We start from the raw sequence: 25,620 nt of genomic DNA, 5'->3' as shown, positions 1-25,620 counted from the left end.
AAAAGTATGGCACGAAGAGGATTTGCAGCTGGTGAAAGCAGAAAGTCTCCTTCTTCTGCTTCAGATATTCCTGTAGACTAATGAACAAAACACTGTTTTTTTCCCCCAGAATTAATGTTATCTTTTCAATTACAACCCATTCTGCTCTGAATGCTGCACTTCTGTGAACGTGCATGGAACTGACTTCATCACACCTAGAAGTAAACAAATGGACTTAGATTTTATTCAAACTAATAATTTATTAAAGTCCATATTCTCTACAGTACTATTCATTAAGTTCTTCTGTTACACTTGGTGCAAGGAGAAAACTGGTAATTGTATTCAAAGCAATGATAAGTTACCATTTTAATGATTCCTTATGTTGTGAGTAATTTATAAATCACTTGGTATCTTCTCAGCGAAGCTTACCTTCTGTTTTTAAAATGTACCCTTTCGTATCCAACAAAGGGTTTCAGTGCAATAAGAATTAAGGTGTGTCTCTTAGCTTTTACCTGCAAGCAATAATGATGTTGTCAAGCATTTCAGGTGAGACCAGCCCAGGATTTTGGGGTGGGGAAAGACACTGTGTTATACAGCATCTTCAGTGCTTCCCTCAGAGGGAGGCAGAGACACCTTGAAGGGCTGGGTATAAGGACATCTACTGAGTGTCTTTTTAAATGAACACTAGAGCTGGGGGGGGAGGGGAAAAGGAACAGGCTTGTATCCACAACTCACTTGGACTTGTATCCAAGAAGTCAGATGCCATGGATTGGCTCCCTCACCGAACGGCTCTTTTTCTGTTCCTTTTATTGGTAAGTCAGATTTTAAAACTATATTTGTAAACTCTTTGATTATACGAGTTGAGTCTTTCTCAGCAGACCATTACATTTTACAGCGAAAACACCACACAGAAAAAATCTGGTGCAATTTAGCCTAAAAAATAAAGCTGTGCTTATTTTAAACTGCACTTCTGAATATCCTTTCAAAATTATTTACTTTTTCATTAAACACTGACAAATGTATCTTTTGATTGTGACTTTATGCGGTCTGTTGATGTTCAATATGTGACTTTCTATGTTTAATGCATGACTTTTCAGGTGAACACTGTCTATGGCTACTATTTAAGGGGTTACAGATTAATAAAAATCTGAGCACTGTAAAATCTTAGTAACCTGACTGGATATTATTTGGTTCTGTGTCTTTTTGGTTTTACCGGTTGAGGGAACATGAAGAGCAAATCTCTCCTAAACTGATTCGTAAGAGCGCTTCAGAGCTGACAAAATCTTACTAGTATATGCCAGGAAAAAGAAAAGCATTCAATTTAGTGGAGATCTTAGCTGGGTAAAAAACAAGATTTGGCCTATTATTTAATGTTATGAAGAATTCCTGTCTTGTGGTGCATAAGTGTCTGAGCCGCCATGTGCAGAGCAAGTGAATGTTTGATGAAAGTGTCGCTCTTAGGTTTGTTTTTCTCACTCTTAAAATAAAGTTGTGGCTATAGTTAAGTTGACACCCTTCAACTCCTGCAATCTGATTTTTGCACGTATTATTTTTACTCATCTGTGCTGCTCTTCTGAAATTAGGTAGAGGTTTAAGGCTCTGAAGACTGAAAAGAGTATGATTTCTATTTTAATTATGCTTCCTTTGCTTTCTTTTTCAACAATTGATTATTAAGTGTAAATGTTTTAAACTTGTTACCGACCCTTCTAGAAATGTTATAATCAGGGAAAAAAACATTATTGTAGAACATGAAATCCTACAATTTACTCTGAAAAGATAATCCATTCATTTTAGTTGACAGCTCTGCAGTCAGTAAAGTGGAACTAACCAACAGAGGGTAGCTGCCAGGCAAACAACAACAAAAGTTGGCAAAAGCAAGTTACAGTTCAGATGAGTTTCTGCTTGTTTAATCCAGCACAGAGGTCTCTGAGATTGGCATATTGCACATCACACTAATACTTCTGGATTTCCATGGAGCATTGGTGACTATTTGTTTTACTCAGTTACCTGGTGATGCATACTCCTGATGTGTCGAATTTCAAAAGAAAGCTTACTACACTATATCAAAGATCTGTCCACACAAAAGAGATTTTACTGCTTTATCTTCTCCCAGCAACTCTGAGACAATTTCTATTCTTTCAGTATATTATTGTTACAATTGTGGCTGATGAAGGATATGCATTGGGTCAGGAAAAAGGAGCAATTTTGAAAACTAGCATTATGTTTTGATGACTATCAAATATTTGAAATTTTACTGCATAGAGGAAACAATCCTATTGTGCATTCTTCTGACAGCAGTGATCATGGTGACCTGTACAGCTTAATAGTATCTTTCAGCACCTTACAGAAAGTTGACAGGCAAAGTGTAGGAATTAAATAAATAAGAAATACAGTGTTAGTGTATTCTGAGAAACTGTCTTGGGTTTTGTCTTGATTAATCTTTCATGAAAATCACCCATCTGAATTGTATGTCTGTTTCACATATTTATAATAAGTTGTATTAAATAAAATCGTTCTGGAGTTATAGATATTTTAGTACAATATTACGCTTTCAAAAAAAGAAAACTTACCAGCCCTGAAACTAATAATTTCTACATGTATTTCACCATTGGTGGGACTGATTCTGCAATCCTTGCTCACGTGGCTTCAAAGACATTATTCTCATGAGTAAGGGAGTTCTGTTTGTGATGCATGCACAGACACATTTTATGGAAATAACCTGTTTGATCAGGTATGACTCTTCTCCTGCCAGCTATCATGTGACAGCTTATAATTTAAAATTCACCGCATCTCTTATATGCACTTTTGTCTGGCCACATTTTCCCATGTGTTATCTATGCTGCTTTTTTTTTTTTTCCCCAGTTGTTAAGCTGTGGTAACATCTCCTACTCATAACTTGGTTGCATGTAAAAATATTAAGGGGCCAAATCCTCTCCATGCATATGCAAACAAAACATCTACCAGGCTGTCATCAGGAACTGGCAGGCTCTTCTGCCGAAGAATTTCATTGTAGAAATAGAAAATAAACATCCACAAATTATCACCTAAGATTTGTTCTTTCATTCCTAAGCAAAAATGGCCCCTAAGAAAACATGTATTTGCAGCTAGAGCACTCTAAACCACATTAGAATTCAGTTTTTATTGAGGAGGTGTATTGAGGAGATTTAGCAAAACTAATTTGAAAATTATAATGGCTTTCACCCTGTATTACCATTCATTTTCCCTTCATTTTGCTAATAGTTAAGCTCAGTTATTGTATGGAAATTCTTTATTTTTGTATGACTTGTCCTGTGTTACTTAGATCAGCAGCACAGAAACATTCTCAGTGGATATTCTCCCATAGCGGTCAGTTCTTTGAATAAAGGTATTTTAAAATAAATAAAACTTTGGAATATATTCTTTTGACTCACATAAGCATTGTCATCCTTATGCTAAAATAGCAATATATTCTCCATCCTGAGTGCAATACGAAATATTGATGTCGGTTGCTAACACAGGAAGCAACAGAAACACCTGAATTGTGCAGAATTGGAAAACAAAATGTCAGAAAAATAATTCTGGAAAACTTGCCCTTTAAACTGGAAGAAGCAAGTTCATTAGTGACCTACGGAAAAAAAAGTATAGAAAAAAACATTTGTATTTAGATTTAAAAGTGATCAAATGGTTTCTTTTTGAAGTATGACACTTTGTCTTATGTTTGAACTCATTATTTCATGTGCATTGATTTATTATTTTTTAAAGAGATGCAGAATGAATAAAAGAAAGTGCTCGTTATTTCAGCCCTTTACTACTCAGAGCTTTGTCTGAGTAAGAAAGGTGTAAAAGTCCCAGAATGCTGACACAACCAGAGCTACTATGGCACCCTGATGACTAATATAATATGTGTGAGTTCTCAGCACTCCTCCCATCCAGGCCAATAACAATAGCACCATTGACTTCAAAGAGAGAGAAGCATATCCAATATGAATAATGCTGGGAAGAAGTTAAAGGCGTGTTCAGTCATTTAGATTTGAGTAGGTGGAGAAGGGAGGATTCCATAATTACATATAATATTGCTTGGCAGTCAATTAATGATTAGTTAATTCTTGTTTGTAAATTGCTTTGAAGGTGCAAAGAACAATATACATCCTATGGGCCTAATTCTATTCCCAGTAACATCAGAGTAAATCTAATATAACTCCAGCATGATTCTAACACATCAGTTTTCAGGCTCGATCATTACAATAAAAGACAAGCTTTCAGACAGGCCACTGTGTGAATGACCATCACCATCAACACGATTCCAACCCGCACCTCTCCCAACCTAAACCAGAAACAACTTGTGCAATGAGCCTCTAGCTTCTCTGCAGTTTCCATTTTTTCACGGACAGCAAATCTTGATATCATTCTGATCAGCTTGCCTACTCCAAGGTCTATTGGATTCATCCCACAAGTTTCAGTGGCTTCTGTTACTTTAACTATCACTAATCACTGGCTTATGGAAAGTGCTCGATGTAGATACTCAGTTACTAATTTAGAAGGTAAGTTTATTCACTACCTAGAACTATACTGCAGTTAACTGCTAGGAGACAGTACTTCTCTCCTGGAAACAGCACTAGAAAAAAAGCGATTGCATTGCAGAGATTTTAGAAATAGACAGCTGGCGTGGAAACAGCCTTCTAACTGCTGATAATAGTTAAGGTCTGGAAAACGTTAATTGAGGAGGCAGAAGAACATTCAGCCCTGGATAAAGTTGGATAGATGTAACTTGAGAAGTGTTGAGGTTTAGCTGGTGAACTAGGCAACTTTGTCTGGTGTCTGCCTGCCCTCCTTCCTATAACACAGCAGTGACTGAGAGAGACATACCAAATGGAGGCATCAAGTTCATCAGATCAGTCTTTTCAATTAGAATCACAAACTGTACTAAGGACTTTGGATTCAAAATGAAAAAACATTTTTCAAGACCTTCCATTAGCAACACACAGCAGAATGGGATTTTCCTTAGTCAGCACAGGACAAGTGTGGCAATACGGGGCCTAAATTTACAATCCCCAGTTTTACTGATGGACAAATTCTTGGCATTCTCATTTCTGGCACTGAAAAACAAAAGATGAAACTACAATGTAAAATATGTATTTTTCACTGCTTGAAAATAAAACTCCCTATGGGCCGAAAGCAAGTATTTTATGAATATTCACATCCTTAAAGAACAGAATTATTTGCAGGTACAATTCACATTTCAGAGATACTCAACACAGTTTTCCAGTTAGGCCTGCCAAGCACGCGATTGATGGGGCTGGATGTGAGATAGTTCCGCTGTTAAATAACAGAATAGGCCACAGGATGCAGACAGTTGACAAGATTCACTAATGCTGCCCTTAGAGGTGTATGACCATTCTTTGCTGGATCAAGGCAATTGTTTGCACGCCTAAGGGCAGAGGGTATTTCATTGTATCCACCAAAGGAGGCTCTGCTCTCCACTCAACAGATAAAGAGATGTTGAATTGGTGCTATTTCTGGTGGACTTTTTCACTCAGCTTCTCTGGTGAGGGTGTAATCTGCCACTTCCACTCTCTCCCACGTTTCTCCACGCTTCAAGGGGGATTATAAAAGGACCAGTCTGAACACCCACTGGGGTGAAACAACTGTGCAGTTTAAATGCAGTCTGATATTGTCCCTTCTTTAAGATGAGTAATGACTGCACATGAATTTGAACCCCATTCAGCAGCTGAAGATTGAAATAGTCACCAAGATATAAACTGAAATTAAAAAATGTATTGATGCTTTCAGCACAGCATTAATATATTGTAATATTTTCCTGCAGAGTACTTTTCTTAACCATTTATGTCAATAGCTTCTTCAAAGAAGCAAGGAAAAAAGATCTTTACTCCATGAATAGTCAATAAATTTCAAGGTCTATGCCCTCCAAACGGGCAAAACCAGAGTCTAAATTCCCTCATTCAGAAGCACATTAGGGCAGCCATCATGTGCCGAGGTCACAGGGAATGTTTTGGGCAAGATCAAATTATTGGAGACGTTGCTTTGTAAATGACGGATGGCAGACCTCTTACAGCTCATAGGTAAATGGGGAAAAGAAGGAAGGCAGAGGAAGGAGGATGAAGCTGCTCTCCATTACTCTACTGCACATAAGAGGTTGTTTTAACATGAAGTGGAAAAAAATCTGCCAATTTTCCAGCCTTGACAGAACAATGCAATAAATTTGAAGTGAAGCAAGTCCCACAAGGCAAAGATACCACAGAGAAAGAGTTTGTCTAACCACCAGATAAAACATGTCAGATCAAAAAAAAAACCAAAAAAAACCAACTATTGAACAGTACTGGGAAATGAGAAGGAAAATGGAAAATCGATAACTTGAGTCACCTGGGTATTTATTTATCCCAATTATGAATGAAGCAAGCATTCAGTCCTGCAAATCCTATGGTTCTTCACCCTTTGTTGTCTGCAGAGAGCAGAGGTAGGTCCTAAACCCAAAAAAGATGCTCTGGAGAGGTAAATTCACCAAGTGAACTTCATTTTCACACCTTATTTAGGAACGAGGTTAGTTAAACTGTGCCTACTTTTAAATTGCGCTAATCAATAAATTAATGATTCTCTATTATTTCAATTTTAATTTTAAAGTAATTACATATTCCATCTGATCCTGCCACCTTTATTTATTCAAAACTTTGGTTTCATATTTAGACATCAAAACCCACTGCACTCCAGAGAAATCTCTCTGATGACTTGGCCTTCCATCTTATGTTGAATCTTTTCAGTCTCAGTGGGAAGTTTCAAGAAAGTATTTTCATTCTTTGTGGTTAAACTACTTAGTGAAGTTCTCCAGGTTTACTGCAGATTTTTTAAATAAGAAAAAAAATAAGGAATACATTCTTTAGAATAAATATATGCTCCTTTTCTGGTTTTCTAGACATACTTTTTAATAACAACACTTGCAAATACTTCTTATTCCAGCTGAGGTTTTCCAACTTAAAATTCTGTGTCAAAGCTATATTTTGATGTAGGTATGACTTCAAATTTATTATGACACATCCATTAAAACTCAAAGTCCTACCTTGAAAGACAGCATTAATTTTGAAGGTGTTAACTGTCAAAAAAATTCAAGTGGTGGATATAGAAAAAAATTAATTACACAAAGTCATTTGTGGAAATCCCATAGCTATGTCTGAGATAGGCTATTGCAATAGACTTGAGAAAAAGTACTGCTCCAGTCCTGCAATACAGCAATGTAAGGCAGTTAGGTTTTTCATACTTATCTGCATTTTGATATGCCAATCTTCTTGTTCTTGCAGGTATTCTTGGATTTCAGCACAGGATTTCATGTAGAGGTAATATATGTTTCTTTAGAAACCAATTTTCTGATCAAATGGAATGTAACTGTTGCAAAAATGAAATGGAAAACACTGAACTGAGGCATTTCTGTACTTGAAGTTTGAAATTACATTTAAATACTAAGCAGTCACAGATAATAACTGCTCACCCTCCCAAGAGAAGTTCTCCTGAACCCAAATAATTTTAAAGTAAATATGTACAGTCTTAGAGTTTAGGACTTGCAGACATATAAAACAAGCAACTTTTCTCCTTATTGTTTAAAATCCTAAATGTCTGTATTAATTTAAAGTGGATTGAAGTTACTGGTTGTATGATACTGGAACTTTCTGTCAAAGGTAAAAGAATGGGATGAAAATGGAATGGTAAGATGGAAAACCTTCAGAAGACAAAAACGTGAATGGATCAAATTTGCTGCAGCTTGCAGAGAAGGAGAAGATAATTCTAAGAGGAATCCAATTGCCAGAGTAAGTAGAAAGAAAAACAAAAGTGTTCACAAGGAAGTTTTTCAAAAGACAGGCTGATAAAAGCAGAGAGATTTAAAAGTTTATTTGCTTAGAGCAGTGAAAGCAAGCAATGTAGAATAAAAGAAAGACAATGCAACATTTCCAGCTCTGCTGAGACAGTTTCATAAGGTGAACCCACATGGCTGCTAAGGAGTGACCAAAGGCTTTCTAGAACATTGCCATCAGTTGACTTCCTAGACAGGTCTAACCATAATCTCTTCATGTGCGGTATCTGTGTACTAGATCACAATATTTTTTATTTTCTCTCTCACCCTGAAAAACACCTAATCCAAAGCCTAAGGGTAGTCGGTGACTTCTGTGGGAAAGAGAGCAAAGACGTCTTCCTCCCTTAGTGAGGTCCAGCCACAGCATGATAGTTTTGGAAATTTCTCTCTCCACTTCCCTGCCAGATTTAAGAGAAATAGAAAACCTGTCCAGCTCCTGAGGGGAGATGGATCTGTAGGTTCACCATTTTGTAGAAAAGCCTTCAACTTGTTCTGTCAATTGAACGTTGTGATATGAGGTTGAGAAGGTGAAATTAGATTTTTTTCACAGGAACTAATTACAGGAAAAAAAGTCCTGCATGTGTCCTCAGTAAACTGGCATAAATTTTTGTTATCTATTATTGTAGATCCGATCAGATTGTGAAGAAAACAATCCAATTACATACAGCATCTCTGGAGTTGGAATTGATAGTCCTCCCTATGGAATATTTGTTGTTAACCCAAAAACAGGAGAAATCAATATAACATCAATAGTGGATAGGGAAGTAACTCCAGTATTTGTTGTAAGTACTCCCCTTTCTTTTTTACTTTTATAATGATGGATCCAGGGTGGGGCAGGAATAACAGAAGGAGACAAATTCATTTGTTTCAGATTGCTACTTTGCTTGCTTCACTTTTAGTTTTAAAACAAGTAAATCTCTTCATCTAGATACGTTGCTTTGCTAAACACTCAGTGACGGGGGCAGATCTGGAAACACCTCTTGAACTTCGAGTCAGAGTTCTGGATATAAATGATAACCCTCCCATATTTGCACAAACTGTATTTACAGGATCTATTGAAGAAAGCAGTATGGACAGTAAGTAACCATATTGTAACTATTATAGTATAGTTAATAAAGCTCCCGGAACACAGCTAACGTAAACCTAGTGTGCTCATTCTACTTTTTCTTAGGCAATGATATATATTGGCCAGTGTCGCATAGGAAGGAGTGGCAGATGCTTCTCCAAATGCCATTCAAGCCAGGGCCCGAGCTTAAAATTAAGTGGTGGTAATTCCTTCTCCCTTTCCTCCTACACATGAATGCTGAATGTTATAGTATCATGCAATTTTTTTAAGATGTGAAAATTTAAAATAAATCAATTCATTCTTTCTCATTAAAAAAATTAACATTACACCTACACTTATTTCCTTTGAGGGTATGTAAAATATGTTTCTCCCATTTTTTCTATTCCAAATACTTGTATTTGTAGTCTGAGTACTGCAGTTGCAGTAGAATATTACTAAATAAACCCTTATTTAAACCACTAAAATGGTTCTTTTTACCAAAATTACAGCAATCAACATTAGAAATGCAAACAGCACTGAGACAATCCTCATTTTCTACTTTCTAGAAAATCTCTTTTTAAACCATAGAAATTTCTTACATTAAGATCTACAAGCTCAGTACTTACTGTTTTTATGTAGTCTCTATGGTGACTTAAAGAAGTTCAGTAAAAATCTGCATTATCCCACTTGACCTTACTTTTTAATACATTTTAAAGTCCTTAATATACATTCAGAATCATAACTACAATATTATTTTCCATTTTCTTTGTAAACATCAATGAATAGATAGCAGTCTATCATATAGACCAAGATTTAACATTGTCTCAATGAGTTGCTTGCAGGAACAAAACAGATTTTCTGATTTGTTTTTTTAATTATTACTTTTTAATTCTAGACACACTGGTGATGAAAATAATTGCAACAGATGCAGATGAACCTAATCACTTGAATTCTAAAATTGCCTTTAAGATAGAAAGTCAAGACCCTCCAGGTCCACCCATGTTCATTATGAATAAATATACTGGAGAACTTCATCTTGCAAATTATCTTGACAGAGAGGTAATATTTCCCTTTCTGAAGTCAAATTACATGTTACGGTATATATGGGTTATGAGAGTGGGGGGACCTGGGGGACTAGGAAAAAAGAGAAAGATGGTGGGGGCGTTGCAAAAAATAAGGGAGAAATGTTTTTTTTCTGAATGTTACAATAAATTGTCTAAGGCTAATTCCTGCATTAAGAAACAGTGGAAACACATAAATACTTATAACATTTAAGATGTGCAGGTGGTCCTTCTAACACATTCATTTCTCTTTCTGTGACAGCAACATAGTAGCTACACTCTCGTTGTGAAGGCATCAGATCGGGATGGAGCTGCAGATGGAATATCATCCCTTTGTAGCTGCAACATTAAAGTCATTGATGTCAATGACAACTTCCCAACTCTTGCTCAAAGTTCTGTAAGTTTTCAATACCAAAAGAAACATAACTGTTTTTTAAACCTTGTTCAAAAGCCTGGTTGATAATAGAGCCCTTACTAACCCATAGAGTGCTTTCACAGTTGAATGCCCCATGGGATTAACAGGATTGTTTCCTTGAAGCGTCCTCAAAATCCAGTCTGTCATTTGCACACCAAACCTGATAACACACACATAGATTATTTTTGCATTCAAAGAACTAAATCCTGAGACTCTTCTCTCTGTATTCAGAAAAATCCAGTCATTCAGGTGCCCAGGTCCATGCAATACAGCCGGACTATATAATTAACCCAATCTTTGTGTGATCTTTTGCTATTGAAAGCACAAATCCACTTCCTCTGAATGGCGTCTGCAAATACTTGAGGTGATACAGCTCTTCAGATCTGCAACTATAATCACAATTTACACACCATTTTTATTAAATTGGCATGGACTGTGGACAGGGAATCCTTTGAAAGGATCTCTGCAGTCAACTGTGTTTTCCTCATATTATATATTTTAGTGTTTACTAATGGGTATTCATCTGTCATTCCAGTTTTCAGCAAGCATTTCAGAAAATTCACTCAGTTCAGATCTGTTACGAATACAAGCTCTGGATGCTGATGAAGAGTTTACAGACAATTGGTTAGCAGAGTTTTTCTTTATATCCGGTAATGAAGATAACTGCTTTGAAATTGTTACAGATAGAGCCACGAATCAAGGAATCCTTAGAGTAATTAAGGTATGGACAAATACTGTGATTCAACTGTTGAAATAATCATCTTAAAATATTTTTAATTAATTCTTAACAAAATTACGTTAGTTAAAAACACTGTCAATCAGCTATTTAAAATAGGCAACTCTTAAATAAAACTAAAGGAACTTTTATTTATTATCTAGTTCTCTGTGATTTATCTTTTAGGAACTGAATTATGAACATCTCCAAAGTCACTCACTGATGATTGGTGTCAGGAACGTAGCTGCCTTCCACCACTCTGTTGTGAATGACTACAAAATGTCTGGAACACCTCTCACTATAGAAGTAACAAATATGATTGAACCACCAAGATTTCATCCATCTACAAATGTGTTTTATGTATCAGAAAGCACAAGGGCGAATTATGTTCTGGGAACATACACAGCCATCGATGAGGACACTGGCATCACTGCATCAAACGTTGTGTAAGCTCTGATCTGCTTAATTCTCTAGATGGAATAATTATTTTAATTGAGATTTCAGTGAGATGAGAAACAGGTATCTTAATAAACCTAAAAAATGGGAACAGGTAAGCAATAGAATAATAGCAATAACTTAGACTATGATACCACTTTTAAAATATAAAGGACTTCTATGCAATTACTTTATTCCTAATTAGTTTTCTAGTCTACTTCTTTTGAAGTCTAAAGGATTTTTGCTTGAACAGATGAAATACAACAGAACACAGCACAGTCTAGAGAAAAATATTCAAAAGTCACAAATACTATTTGCAAACTGAATATGTAATACATATATTCATAGCATTAAGCTGAGTGTTTTTACTTCACCAAATACAGATATAGTATAGGACGCGATCCAGGTGCCTGGTTCAGAATCAATCAAAACACTGGTGAAATCACACTGAGCAAAGTTGTTGACTGGGAATCAGTCTATGTAACCAATGGGCAGTACAAAGCAGAGGTTCTGGCTATCACCAGAGGTAAGAAGAGATTAAATTTCCTGAAACAAAATCTCTTTTTTCCTCAACGTTTTCTCCTGCTTCTAGTTTTCCCACCTGAACTGTATTGTTTATAAATATCTTCTTTTTACAGGGGTTCCTCGATATACTGCTACTGGCACCATTTTGCTTTCAATAAGAGACATCAATGACAATTGCCCAACTATTAATACTGAATTAAGGAAAGTATGTATGCATTCTCCATCAGTGATTATCACAGCAAAGAATGCAGGTGGTGATTCATATGGTCTTCCCTTCACATTCAGCATACATGGTGAACCACAAACTACATGGATTATCAGATCAATAAATGGTAAATTAACCTACATTTTATAAGAGAATAGACCATAGTAATAAACTCTTATTTAACAGATAGGTTAACCTTTTAATAACAAAAAATTTAGTATTAATATCTATTCTAATCTCACTTAAATGTCCTTTTATGTAAATATGAATCCAAGAAGTTGCATATTAGAACTAGAATCAGAATCATTATCTATGCTTTATCTAGATACCATCTTTTAAAGGAAATAAAAAATATACTGATAAAAATAGAGCAGCAAAACTGTACCTTACTTAAGTGTATGTTATGATGAGCATCTCTACTGGTCCGGAGAAATTTGATACCTTTTTATTTCTATATTATTATCAAAATTCTAAGCATGTGACAAAACTCTCACATTTATTTATTAGAGTATAAAATTATTAGTTGGCAAAATTTACCTTTATGAGAGGCGTGTGAAAACTGAAAATAAAGATTGCAGCTTTTGCAATTTATTATTTATTTACTTGTATTTCTTAGAAAAAGGTTTAGCCAGTGCTCAGTGGAGCTTTTCAGTTTCCTTCAACAGGACATGACAAACTAATGAATTAATCAAATCTCATACTTACTAAATGAGAGAATTTACATAACTTACTGTATGTATGGAAGACTATATTAAATAGTAAACATCACAATTACAAATACTCTTACGTCTCCTATTTGTCCAAAACAGATGTAAATGTTTTGCTTTAAATATTTTAAAACTATTGAAAAAACTTCTGAAAACTACATGTAAGTTCATGTGAGAAGAAAAAAACCGCATAAAACTTGTGATTTTTACATTCACTAATGCACGACTAAAAATCAGGAAAAGCAGCAGTAGATATAAAAAAGTGCTTTTATGCCTTTTATATTTTTCAGGTTAAAACATGGTGACTAGACTGATCTGGCTCAGGTTTTCAAAACCAAAAAAAAACCCTAGCACAGATTAATATCAAAGTTTCAGCTTTGAATAAGTACTGTAGATGCATAAGTAACTGAAGACCTTAGAATGGGAACAGTCTTCATTTGGTTCTATGAACATTACTTATAAAAATTATAGATGTAATGTACAGTGTTTGTAGTCAATGCCTTAATCTAAATATTTTTCCTTTTTTTCCCTCCAAAGCTTCCTCTGCAGAATTAGTGAATCAGAACATTGACTTTTACATGTATAGGATCTATGTCAGCGTAAGAGATAGCCAAGGCCGACGCTGCCTTAAACCACATATAATTCCCGTGCAAGCTTGCCAGTGTGACAGTCGTAATTACTGCACCAGTGGGGCCACAAGAATAATTATCATTGGTGGTGGTGGTAGTGGTGGCAGCAGTGGTGGTGCTGGTGGTGGCGGCAGCAGTGCTGGCGGTGGCGGCAGTGCTGGTGGTGGTGGTGTTGGTGGTGGAGGCCAGCAAGGTGGAGGAGGAACAGACCAAGGTGGTGGTGGTGAGTATAGACCTGCAGAAACCGATAGCAACACAGACTGGCAATATTACACTGGTGGATACAGCGAAGGTTATGAAGGATATACTGCAGCCACTGAAGATACTTACAATGATAATGGATTTTCTGGCAGGCAGGGCGAATCTGCCACCACACTTAGTGGTTCTGCCATTGGCCTGATGTTTCTTGGTGGATTAATATTTGTTCGTAAGTATAAAATTAAGAAGATTTTATTAATTGTCTAAGAAATATATTATTCTAATTATTCTAAAATAGGCTGTTAAACTGTTGGTTCCCATGGGCCATTTGAAAAAGAAAACAATTTCTTTTAAATTATAGGAATTTCTGTACATTTTAGACTCCACATATTTCTATACATATTTCATTCACTAATAACTATTTCCTTCCTAAGACTTAGAGGCTTTATTCCTAAAGATTTATCCAGTTCTCAGACCATAAGACAGCGTAAAATAGTTTAGTAGAAGATTCAGAAGGTTTTGGGCAAGAGCTGTCCCTGTCAATTAACAACTTCATTCACATTGCAGTTCATACCTCCATTACCTTACCAAAGGAAATGGACAAGTATCAGCTCAAAGACGGGTATGAAAAGATGTAAAGAATAAGCCTTCTTTGAACTTAAAGACAGATTTTAGAAGTAAAACAATAAATATAATCATCTTGAATTTTGAACCTTTTCACTGTTGCTGCCAAACATTACATCTGTTAAAAACAAGTGTCATTCGTGATAACAGGATCAAAACAGCAAATCATTCATTCACATCTTGGCATTTTTTAAGAAACATGAGTTTCAGGAATAAGTCAGGTTAGATTTTATGTAAGCAATTACTTATCAGACAACCTTAAACAGATGTGACCATCTGTCTTTCTTGGTCTGGGCATCAAGCAATGAACATCTGAAATTTCTCAGTGCAGAAATACTGACTATAAAACCAAAGAAAAGTGATTTTTTGAAGAAGAATGGGAGACAGGACATTTGGGTGTTTAATCTTTGATTAGTGGGAATCAACAAACTGAAAATTTTGAAGCTGCATTGTTTGTAGTTCCCAGGTGGTTGATGTTACAGGACAGACTGTCTTCCTGCCTTTGGAAATCTCCTTTGCTAGTTAGTAGTCTGGAGTAAACATGCCCTTAGTTGTGCACTTTGTACACTGTATAGCCCTTTCCTCTTTTCTCTTTAGCTTACTTTGATGTTAAACTGGGAGTTTTAGATGCTCTGCTTAGTTTAGTGTAGGCAAGTGTCTCTCTGCACTCCTGCAGTAATATGAGGTTACTAACTTAGCCATCTAGGTTAAGGAGATAAAGACAGCCAGAACTAACATTGGAGAGCCTCTCTAAAATGAGCAATGTTTTCAGTGTTGACATTTAAAGCATTCTGCAATTTCTAACACCAAGTTCTTGAAAAAACTAAAACAACTAAGCACAATACAGCACACTGGGAAATCTGACTCACTCTATGTAATCGTTTGTTAAAACTTGAGGTTGAGGGTTTGCCTCTACTGTTTTTTCAAAGAAAGCATTATGTATATGTGATGTGAAAAATGCAGCTGGAGTTTTAGCCAAGGATCAGTATAGCCAGATAAGCATCTCTCCACTGATTCTCATAAGCTTATTATTATTAATGTGTATTTCTTTTCAGTTACAATATCTGAAGAGACTAATGTATGCTTATGTGTCAAGAATATCACTGAATGCTATACATAGCAAAACTGGTTCCGTTTGTTTAATTTTCATCTGTATGCAACTTATATGCATTCAGCTGAGATAGATCAAAGTCTGTTCCCAGGTGTATAGGCATATATTTGGAGTAACAGCCTGACTCCACTCCCTCTTTGCTCAGCTCTAACTAAAGGTAGCTATTCTGAATTTCCAAATACACACATTTCCAGAAGCAGCCAATGATTCTGAGAGCCAGACTTGCAGGCTTCTTGGTTTGCAATATTTTAAAATACATATTTTCAAAAGTTCTTGAGCACTTGCCCTCTGGGAAAATCAGCTATTTCTATGAGGAAGAGATATTCTAAATTCCTGTTTCCCATTTCTTTCCTGTTAAGTGATTCCAATTTTGATGTCAATGAGTGACTGTTGTGGCTGTGGACCCGGTGCTGCAGGTGGAGTTGGAGCTGGATTTGAACCTGTACCTGAGTGCACAGAAGGAGCAATTCATCCATGGGGAATAGAAGGTGCACAGCCTGAAGACAGGGTCAGTACATCCCATGTTTCTAAAACCTACAGTAACTCATGTTTACAGATAAGACTGCATTTGACGAGAAGCATGAAAGTGATGGTAGTACCGTGTCATCTTCTAAAAGAAACCTGGCATTGTGAGTAATTGCCAGGCAGATATTAAAGGTGATTCTTAATTAACATTTGCAGATGGAGTTTTTTTGTTTTAAGTTGTGTCCAGTTAGTGTGGCACAACAGCGTCCCGTTACTATTCCCTCGTCTGAAACAAAATAACTAGCAAGCTTTCTCAGTGCAAAGTAGGACAAGACAACATAAACCATCTTCACTGATTAGCATCTACTTTGAAAACGAGAAAAACTTGGAGAATTTTTTATTATTATTGGAGATGTTTATTAATAGCTATCATTAATAGCATAGACTGCTAATTCCTTAACATGATTTACAAATCTTTGTCTTCAAATGGGAATTTCAAAGTCATTGTTGAAGGAATCAAATTGTTGTTTTCCAGGATGTCTCACACATTCTTGCCCCAACAACAGCTGCGGGAGGTGATTTTGGTGAACCCTCTGGTAAGCAGATCCTAAGATTTTTTATATGCACTGTCACATAAAACTGTCCTTCAGAACTTCAGGTCTACTGATTCAACGAGCACTTTGGTTTTTCAGCTGTAACTAAGGCCTTCCAATCTTACACGTGCAGATTGTCAAACTGATGCTAGTAGGACTTCCGGTATGAATAAAGGATCTGAGATTTGAGCCTTTGAGCAAATTAATCTCTGCAAACTACATTTATTTTGAAATACCTGTGAAAGCTTTCAAATTTCACGGAATTTTTCTTTACCATTCCATCAAGTGAATGGAGGGCCTTTTCAAGACACCAGTTTTAGTAGAAATCAGTCTTGAGGCCGGAATAAGGAAATTTTCTTTCATAACTCCATGGTGAAAGGTTTAGTTCTTCCAAGTTTCCAGTCTCTGCTTCCCACAAGGGAAGGACCACAGGAAGGTACTTCCCACAGGAAGAACCTGTCAAGTAGCTGGTTAATTATTGACCATTTATGCACAAGCCGAGACACAAAGCTGGATACATAGGACAGTATATTCGTGTTTCTGAGATAAGGTTTCCCCAGGAATTTTATGGCCATAGAGAACATGGGGCTTACAGGAAAAGGCCTACAGGAAAGCTGGAGAGGGGCTATTCGTAATGGCTTGTGGGGATAGGACCGGGGGGACAGGTATGAACTGGCGAGGGGCAGATTTGGTATGGACATTAGGAAAAATTTCTTCACCATGAGAGCGGTGAGGCACTGGCACAGGTTGCCCAGGGAGGTTGTGGATGCCCCATCCCTGGAGGTGTTCAAGGCCAAGTTTGATGGGGACTTGGGCAGCCTGATTTAGTGGGATGTCCCTGCCCATGGCAGGGGGGTTGGAACTAGATGATCTTTAAGGTCCCTTCCAACCCTAACTGTTCTATGATACTATGATACTATGATAATAAGCCAAGATATGCAGTGCCACTTTCTCCTTTTCTCCATTCCTTACTCCACAACAGGAAGTAAGGATGCTTACTCAGATCCATTTTCACTAGCTTCTGAAAGGAAGAAATGTCACTCTGCAAGACAACTTCTCTGATGACTATTGATTCTTCAAAAATGTTCTCATCTTTAAATTAAAATAAAAAAAAAAGAACATTTTTGGGCATAAACATAAATTAAGAGTCTTCTTTCTCAGGGAAGTTCTGCTGCCATGAAAACTGAAAAGTTTAAGACTTACACGTGATTTACTTTATTTCTACTGTTCATTACTACTACAGTGAAAGTGTCTGATTCAAATTCTATAAACTGAGACCAGCAAGATTAAATTAAAAAAATATATTATTTAGCCTATGTTTCTTAATGTAATCATAGTCAAGACTACAGTGTGCAAGTACTACACTACATGCTGATATTTAAGACCACTCACTCTTTGTTACCACATATGAAAAAAATCTGGAGAAGATAAAATCCTGCAAGTATGACTTTAAAATTTATTGTAAAGGTCCTTTTCATTCTGGATTATGAACACTGGTGGTTATTAGGATCAACTGTTGTTCTTCCAAATCCTACTTAACCATCTGATGACTAGAAAATATGAAGAGAGCTACAAAACTATTTCTTTTTGAAAACAGTTTAAGGCAAAACAATTTTAACCCCGATGTGATCATAAATATGTATTTATGGCTTTTGCATAAATATCCATAAGCATTACCTGTTTTTCTAATGCAAATCCCATGACAGCATACATGTACACTGGACAGAGGAATCTTTCCAGCCAATTACACAAGTAAACCATTGATTTTCTAAAGCATATATTCTCATACTCCCTAGACTCAGGAATAAAATCAAGATATTGGATGTCTGCTAATATGCACTTAATTTTTATTGTAGTTTCAATGTTTGGCACATGCATGCATTTGTAACTTAAACTAGCCTAAAATACTTTTAGAAACTCAGTAATGTCATTGTACTACTTGTAAAAATACTAGCAAATTTATGTAAATTTTCACAGAGCACAGGAAGGAAAATTTTTATTTTTCTATTTTCAGACATATATACAAACACATATGGAGGAGGAGGAGTAGTAGCTTCTGGTGTTGAAGAAACTACAGGAGTTGGATATGGCACTGGTACTGGTTATGGAACAGCTGGAGGAATTTCTGGAACAGGGGAAGCAAAAGGATCAATTGGAGGAACAATAAAAGAGTATCGAGAAGGAGGGGTGAACATGGCCTTTCTAGACAACTATTTCTCTGAGGTAATGACCTGATCTTCTTTGCATTATATCTGTGAGCCTATTACAAGTGACACAAATTTGCTATTTTGTAATTGGCAACATATAATTATTCTTTACATATGGGATAAGAAAAATGCTATGTTTTTTGCATGATTAATGGAATATATTTTCATAATTAGCATGAACTGTGAGGTATAATTACTGTAATTCCATACATCACTAAAATATCAATTAATATATAAGTATTGATGCATTTCAAAATGTAAACAAGATTCCATGAAGCAGAGGACAGAGTAGTCTTAAGTCCTGAGCACAGACTACTCCCAGAATGCGATCTCCCTGCCTAGGCTAGGAGTATTACGTATTAGCTGTTTGCCAGCTGTAGGCCCCCACAGATTACCTCATCTACTGACCATCTCAGTCTCCAAACTCTGCCTTCACAGCCCTCCCCTTCCATTCTTCCCTGCTTCATCCAAAACAACCCTTCACTCACTTGAAATTCTCCTCTTTCCTGCACAGTACCTCTGCACCGACCATCACACCATCTCCAAGGCCATCACAAATCTGTGATCTCCATCCTGCTAAAAATGGAATCCCCTCTGGGCTCACCAAGGCTTCCCCACTGTGGCCAACCCTCCATCCCATCCTCTCTGTCCTGGCCTCTCCACTGCTCCCCTCACTATCCTGCTTTGCATTTCTTCCTACTGCTTTGTCTGGATATTGCTGCCTGAAGAATACATTTGTTCTTCTGTCCCTTTCACTCTTTCCCTTCACCCCAACACTCAGATCCACTGATAGCAGACCAAATTTGAGATACTGTTTGCAGAAACAAGAATAAAATATCCATAATATTTGAATAAAACTTATTTCAAGATCATGAAAATGTTGAAGGTACAATTAGTCCAGTTGATGTCCTGTTTTTCAAGTCAGCTGGGTCTTATTGTGGCTAAGGAATCCTTACTAATGCTTCAGTCTCCATGGTTAAAAACCTGATGAAAAGTCACTCTGTTCCACATTTTTTTTCTGTTTTTGCAAACTACAGAAAGCATTTGTGTATGCAGATGAAGATGAAGGTCGTCCAGCAAATGACTGCCTACTAATATATGATCATGAAGGAGTTGGTACTCCTGTTGGTTCTGTGGGCTGCTGCAGCTTTATTGGAGAAGATACAGATGAAACGTATTTGGATACATTAGGACCAAAATTTAAGACTCTGGCGGAGATCTGTCTGGGCAAAGAGATTGAACCATTCCCTGATGTCAACCCACCTTGGCCAGGCATTAATGTCACCTTTCCCAGTCCTGAAAGTGATCTAAACCTCCCACCACCTGGAACAACCATCATTGTCAATGGATCTGCACCTATTCCTCCCCCAGTCGGCACTACAACAGTCGTTACTGAAAATACCTACACATCTGGGTCAACCATACAGCCCCCAAGGCCGATGCCAGATCCTTTGCTCCATGGCAACATGACAGTGACTGAGACCTACACCTCTGGCTCCCCCTCTCTTTGTGTTGACCCTCTGCGTGCATCCAACGTTGTTGTAACAGAAAGGGTTGTTGGTCCTGCATCTGCCTCTGACTTGCGTGGCATGCTAGATATCCCTGATCTCACAGAAGGGTCCAATGTTATTGTCACAGAAAGAGTAATTGCTCCCAACTCCCGGCTCCCAGCCTCTCTGAGCATTCCCGATTTGGTAGATGGATCGAATGTGGTGGTGACAGAAAGGGTTATCAGGCCTGCCTCTGGCATGCCAGGCAGCTTAATAAATATTCCCTCAGAGTTATCAAATGCCCACAACGTGGTGGTCACCGAGAGGGTAGTGTCAGGGTCTGGGATGAGCAGTCTGGGGGGCACAAGCCTGGGAGGGACAAATCTGGGGGGCCTGAGCAGCGCAGGTCAGATGCTCAGCGCCGACTGTCACCTTGGCCAGGCAATGGGCACAGTATCCCCTGGCACCTCCCGGAGAAGAGTGACAAAGTACAGCACCGTGCAGTACTCCAGTCAGTAAGGCCCCTTCCTACTGAAATTTCCTTTTACACTGACACTCTTTATCTGCCAACCATCAGGAATATTGTTATTATTTATAACTAGGAAATAGTGCTAAAATTTCAGGGATTCCTACTTATATGAGGATCTCCAAAGGATGCCCCGTTTCAAGGTCAAAAGCAGGACTTTGTCAGTGAAGGGAAAGTTGAAGTTGGCTTAAAATTTATTTCTTTCTCTCCACCTAGCACTACAAATGTACCAACAGGTACCAATGATCTGAGAGATCTGATTACAGAGCGGAGCGGTAAGAGGGGATCCTTGTGTGCATACAGCATTGGCATGAATTAATGTCATATAAGAGAGTGTTAAACTACTGTACTGCTGAGTGATCTCCTACGATAAGCAGATTTGAGTTAATAGCACCTCACTGACAAGGCAGGGAAAGAATGTAATTAATAATTAGTCAACTCAAGACTAAATAAGCACTTTCAAATGCATCGCTTTATTTTGCATGTCATTCAAGGAACGCTACAAAACGGCACTTTCAATCATTTCTCCCATCACCAGCAATAGTTATAAATAATAATCATATAAACATAATATATTTTCATCCCTTTATGAAGTTCTCAGTTAAACAAAAATCCCACCATGGCCTGTCATGCTTTCACTCTTATGGCGGGGAGCATGACCAACAATTTCCCACAACCGTCGCTGCCACATTGACACTGTCACCCAGGAGGACGTTGGCTTCATCTTTTCTCCATACCGTTACAGCTTTACTTAAGTCTAAAAGGACTTCAGTGACAACCAGGAACTTTTAGTCAGATTTTTGTGCCAAACTATGACTACCATTTAAGTCTCCAAAGACAGGTTATACTGAGAGGGCTATAATATACTGTGCCAGTTCTCTTTTCTAACACTGACAAGAAAATAAAATCTTAGAACCTTTGTGACGTGAGGAGGCAATAGCAAGTATTCTATCACTGACACTGGTAGCTGAAGTCCTTCAAGAAGAGGAAAAAACACTCGGGAACAATATAAGTTTGCTAATAAGCAACATGGAGAATTGTTACTTCATATGTCAATGTATTTTGCATTGATATTTTGAAAGCTTATTTGAATGTGTTAATTGAAGATGTCTTTATGATTCTAGAATCTTAATTAAATCTGGCTTTTATTTTCCCACAAAAACAGCTCTACTGGATTCTGTTATTCCAATAATACCTTAATGTGGCTTAGAATATGATCTGAAGAAGCAAAATACTGAAATATATTACCTATGTCATTTTACTTCTGTATCATATCTATAGTAATCATAGTGTACACAACATTGTGCAAATACAACAGAGTTATATAGAGGGACTAGCTTTTTTTTTTTTTTCCTAGATCACCAAATCAGTAGTTTTCCCTCAAATTTTGCTTCTTCAGCTTTGATGGATAGGTTAGCAAAAAGTTTGAGAGTTGTCTGTGAACCTCTCATTCTATAAATTGGAGAAGAAACTTTCAGTTGCATAACCAGATTAACTCATGTCAGAACTGGATGACAAGTTTCTGAGTCTGCTATCAGGAAAATGCTTTTTAAAAGATCCTTCCTGATGCCCTTTGAGTCAATGCCACAGCCATTAGCACCAGTAATCCCCAGGAACCATGACTAAACCCCATGCTACCTTAAGAAAGTGTCCCTTCCAGCTCTTCAAGTTTTTCTGAAGCAATTGAGTATGCTATGTGCTCTACCCATAATATCTGAAGTATTGCTATTTTTACTTGGTCCCGTAGCCTTGATTATCTTAAGTATCACTAAAATTGCATTGACTTCAGTGGGACTGGTATCTCCTATATCTTACAGCACCAACTGTAAGTATGGTTTCTGGAAACATTCTTTAAGGGAGAAAAAGTGGTACTAATATATAAAGCTGTATTCTTTTATATCTGGAGAATTTGTGCTGAAATTTACTAAAATGTTAACAAGCTCTCTTTCATTTTGCTAACCACATATTTAGATAAAAAGGCAAATATTTGAAATACGTATGACTTTCTGGACATTTGGAAAGTCTATGCCATACAGCCAAAGCCCATCAGAGAGATTTTTTAATGTAAAATGAAATGAAGTCTTGTGTAAATATTTCCACAATCACCTTATGTAAATCAGAAATATTTTTCCTAATTGTGCTTTATAGTAATATCTAGTCTTCAGAAACATATGCTGAATTCTTTGTGATCCTACTGAACAGTAATGTTGTGTGAAGTACGAGTGTCTGAACTAGCTATGGTCTCTTGCGTGTCTAGAAATAGAAAGGGGAAGAACTGCTTGAGAAAAAATGATTTTTCAAAGTACAGCTTTTGGTAAAGCAGTAATTGTCTACTTCTCATACTACTTTTTACCAACTTTTTATTGATAAACAGCATATTGTTTAATGCAACTTCTTGAAAGTTTGCTAGCTGTTTTTCATATTGGTGTTGCACATCAAACAGCGATCACAATATTATCCCTCAGTGCAGTTCCAGTCCATTTCTGTATACAAATTTCTACTGCTGCATAATTTTTGCAAACTTTCTTAAAGTTGCTTTCTTAGTGAGATGTGGACATTTTTCAGTTACTGCGAATTGTGGGAGAAAAATGTATCTGAAGATGTGAACAAATGCTTGGTTCATTAAAAATTCTGTGCAAATTCTTTTTCTAGTTTTTTTCTTTTAAAATAGCATACAGTTTAATCCTGACTAAAACACATTAGTTTTATTTCTTTTATTTCAGTTGTAATTTAGAAGCCTGCTGCCTGTCGTATCTTTAATCATGTCATTTAATAATGAAGACTGAATGGTTTTCAGGAAAGGAAGACAACTTTTGAGTAGTGATACTAATCCTGGTTTAAACCTTTAAAGCAAAAAACCTCTTATTAAAGTGTCAGCAGCATGCAACATTGAGTCTATGGCTTTCTTTTTTTACTTGGGTTTTGTAGAGCAGGATCCTACAATTTTATATGGGCTCGCTGAGATCTTGGCAGCACAAAAAGTACACTGCCATGGAAGAAAACAGAGCCACAAGCTGAGGATCTCATTAGATTTCTACCTTGGGAACACTATCTGAATTTGAACTGTAGATTTCAATTTTTTTTTACTCAGTCCTGATTTTGTAGTAATAAATAAGATATTTAAACTGTTGTGAGCAGCACTTACTGCTTACAATACTAAAACACCACACAGTTCAAGAAAAATTTTAAAAGTCTACTATTTTGCTTGAGTTAACATAACCACATAATTGAAAATGCTCCTCACTCTTGAGTAACCAAATGTATAATTTTCAATCTATTTGAAATATTACTAATATTACAGTGTTACTGTGTTTTCATAAATATTTCATAAAAATATTACAGATCTGTTTGTAATAATTTCTGAATGGCACTGAAAAAATACAATAAATTCTCATCTGGAACATCATATTTTAAGTAGAGTGGCTCAGGATATTCTTTTTTCCATTTATCAGTAGGAAATATAGTTTCCTTACAACTGCTTTTTTTTTGTTCAGGGAAATTCTAGTTTTAATTTTCTTAATAAATAAAAGGTATTAGTTTAGAAAGTCAAGGCATTCCATGGTGAAACTATCCCATCTCAAATTGACTGTGATATTTTGTTCTAGGTTGTCAAGCAGAAGCTTGTGTTAGGTTTCATAAGAACTGTAGTACAATTTCCTCAAGCCGTCATTCTCTGTGTTATTCTCTCTCTTTAGACAGCCGGATTTTGTGACGCTCTTCTGTCCCGCAACTCTGAAATAGTGCTTCAGAGGAGCTAAAGACTAATACTGGAGCACAAGCCACTGACAGCAAAAGACACTTGAATCACAGTATTTGGGCAGCACAGGCATTACAGGTATATTCAGTGCATACAGGTCAAGATAAGTTGAACCAAGCAGCAACACTTTGGTTCTAAAAGTAAAAACTTTTTTGACTTTGCAGAAGCAGATTTCTTTCTAATGTTCCAGACCAACAGTCATGATAACAGTTATTTTTTGTACAGAGATTTTTCAAAAAGGTTTATCTGAGCTCAGTAAAATATTAAAAAGAGAATTATGTATTGTCTTCTAAGTCTAATGTATCATTTTATTTTGCCTTAACCTTTTGACATCTTTTTTCTCAGTATTTCACACAGAATTATTTTTGGCACTCATACATACTTCAGATAATGATTTAAATATCTGAAGCAAAGCTAGAAAAAAATATTGTCCATCTTCCAATTTATAGCAATGATATTGCTATTAGTCTGACACTCCTGCTACTTCCACTGCAATAAACACATTTATCTTCTGTGTACTGCTCAAGTAGAAATAAAGCAAAATTCTATTAAACAAAACCATTTGTTATGCTCAAACAACTTTAGTTGAAATCTATGGAAGTGCATGTTCAAGTCAAAAACAGGTCAATGAGGTTATTTTATATGCCAAGTGCACTGAAATGTTTCAGAAAGGAGAACAATGACAAAATTACAGTTGGTGAGAGTTTTGGATGCACTTTTGTATAATGACAAATCTGTCATATTTTCTTGTCACCAGTAGTTAGAAGAGCATCTTGTAAGTCAGGATACAGCACAATAAGATATGAAATGAAATAGTCATAAAAAGCCAAGTTAGGAAAAAACCTGCTTATCGGACATCCATCGTGTACCCTGACCTCTGATATTCATCATGCACCGTTGGGCCTAGTTAGTTAGTTAGCTTTCATAGCTGGTTAGCCCTTTCATTTTTTTCTATTTTTCAGGAAAGCTCTAAATAATAAAATAACATTTATATATATTACTTACAGGCTTTTTTCCAACTCAATAACTAAAGATTTTATTCTCAAAATAGTCAAAATCTAGGTAAATTAAGTAATGATTTTGTACTTGTAGCTTT

General features: G+C 36.6%; 1 protein-coding gene across 1 annotated transcript; it reads left to right on the top strand.

Moving 5' to 3' along the window:
* The first annotated feature begins 577 nt into the window (after positions 1–577).
* LOC104059958 (desmoglein-1-like) lies at positions 578–24,722 on the top strand. Its single transcript, XM_009561682.2, has 16 exons — positions 578–791; positions 7,269–7,304; positions 7,644–7,772; positions 8,443–8,598; positions 8,745–8,892; positions 9,757–9,920; positions 10,185–10,319; positions 10,873–11,058; positions 11,239–11,498; positions 11,871–12,013; positions 12,126–12,344; positions 13,462–13,980; positions 15,846–15,994; positions 16,487–16,547; positions 18,559–18,767; positions 19,789–24,722. Exons 1-16 carry the CDS (start codon positions 657–659, stop codon positions 20,758–20,760), a joined length of 3,621 nt encoding a protein of 1,206 aa, XP_009559977.2. The 5' UTR covers positions 578–656; the 3' UTR covers positions 20,761–24,722.
* The last annotated feature ends 898 nt before the right edge of the window (positions 24,723–25,620 follow it).

The sequence above is a fragment of the Cuculus canorus genome, chromosome 2, assembly GCF_017976375.1.
Source record: "Cuculus canorus isolate bCucCan1 chromosome 2, bCucCan1.pri, whole genome shotgun sequence".
Taxonomy (NCBI): Eukaryota; Metazoa; Chordata; class Aves; order Cuculiformes; family Cuculidae; genus Cuculus; species Cuculus canorus.
Note: the sequence above shows the minus strand (reverse complement) of the source record. Positions and strands in the feature narration are given on the sequence as shown.

What these genes read in the sequence shown, in the direction of transcription:
- LOC104059958 (XM_009561682.2), top strand. Translation starts at nt 657, where the DNA reads ATGAACACTAGAGCTGGGGGGGGAGGGGAAAAGGAACAGGCTTGTATC. An exon ending in ATCACTGCATCAAACGTTGT is followed by an intron (nt 11,499 to 11,870) that starts GTAAGCTCTGAT and finishes CACCAAATACAG; the next exon opens with ATATAGTATAGGACGCGATC. An exon ending in TAGACAACTATTTCTCTGAG is followed by an intron (nt 18,768 to 19,788) that starts GTAATGACCTGA and finishes TGCAAACTACAG; the next exon opens with AAAGCATTTGTGTATGCAGA.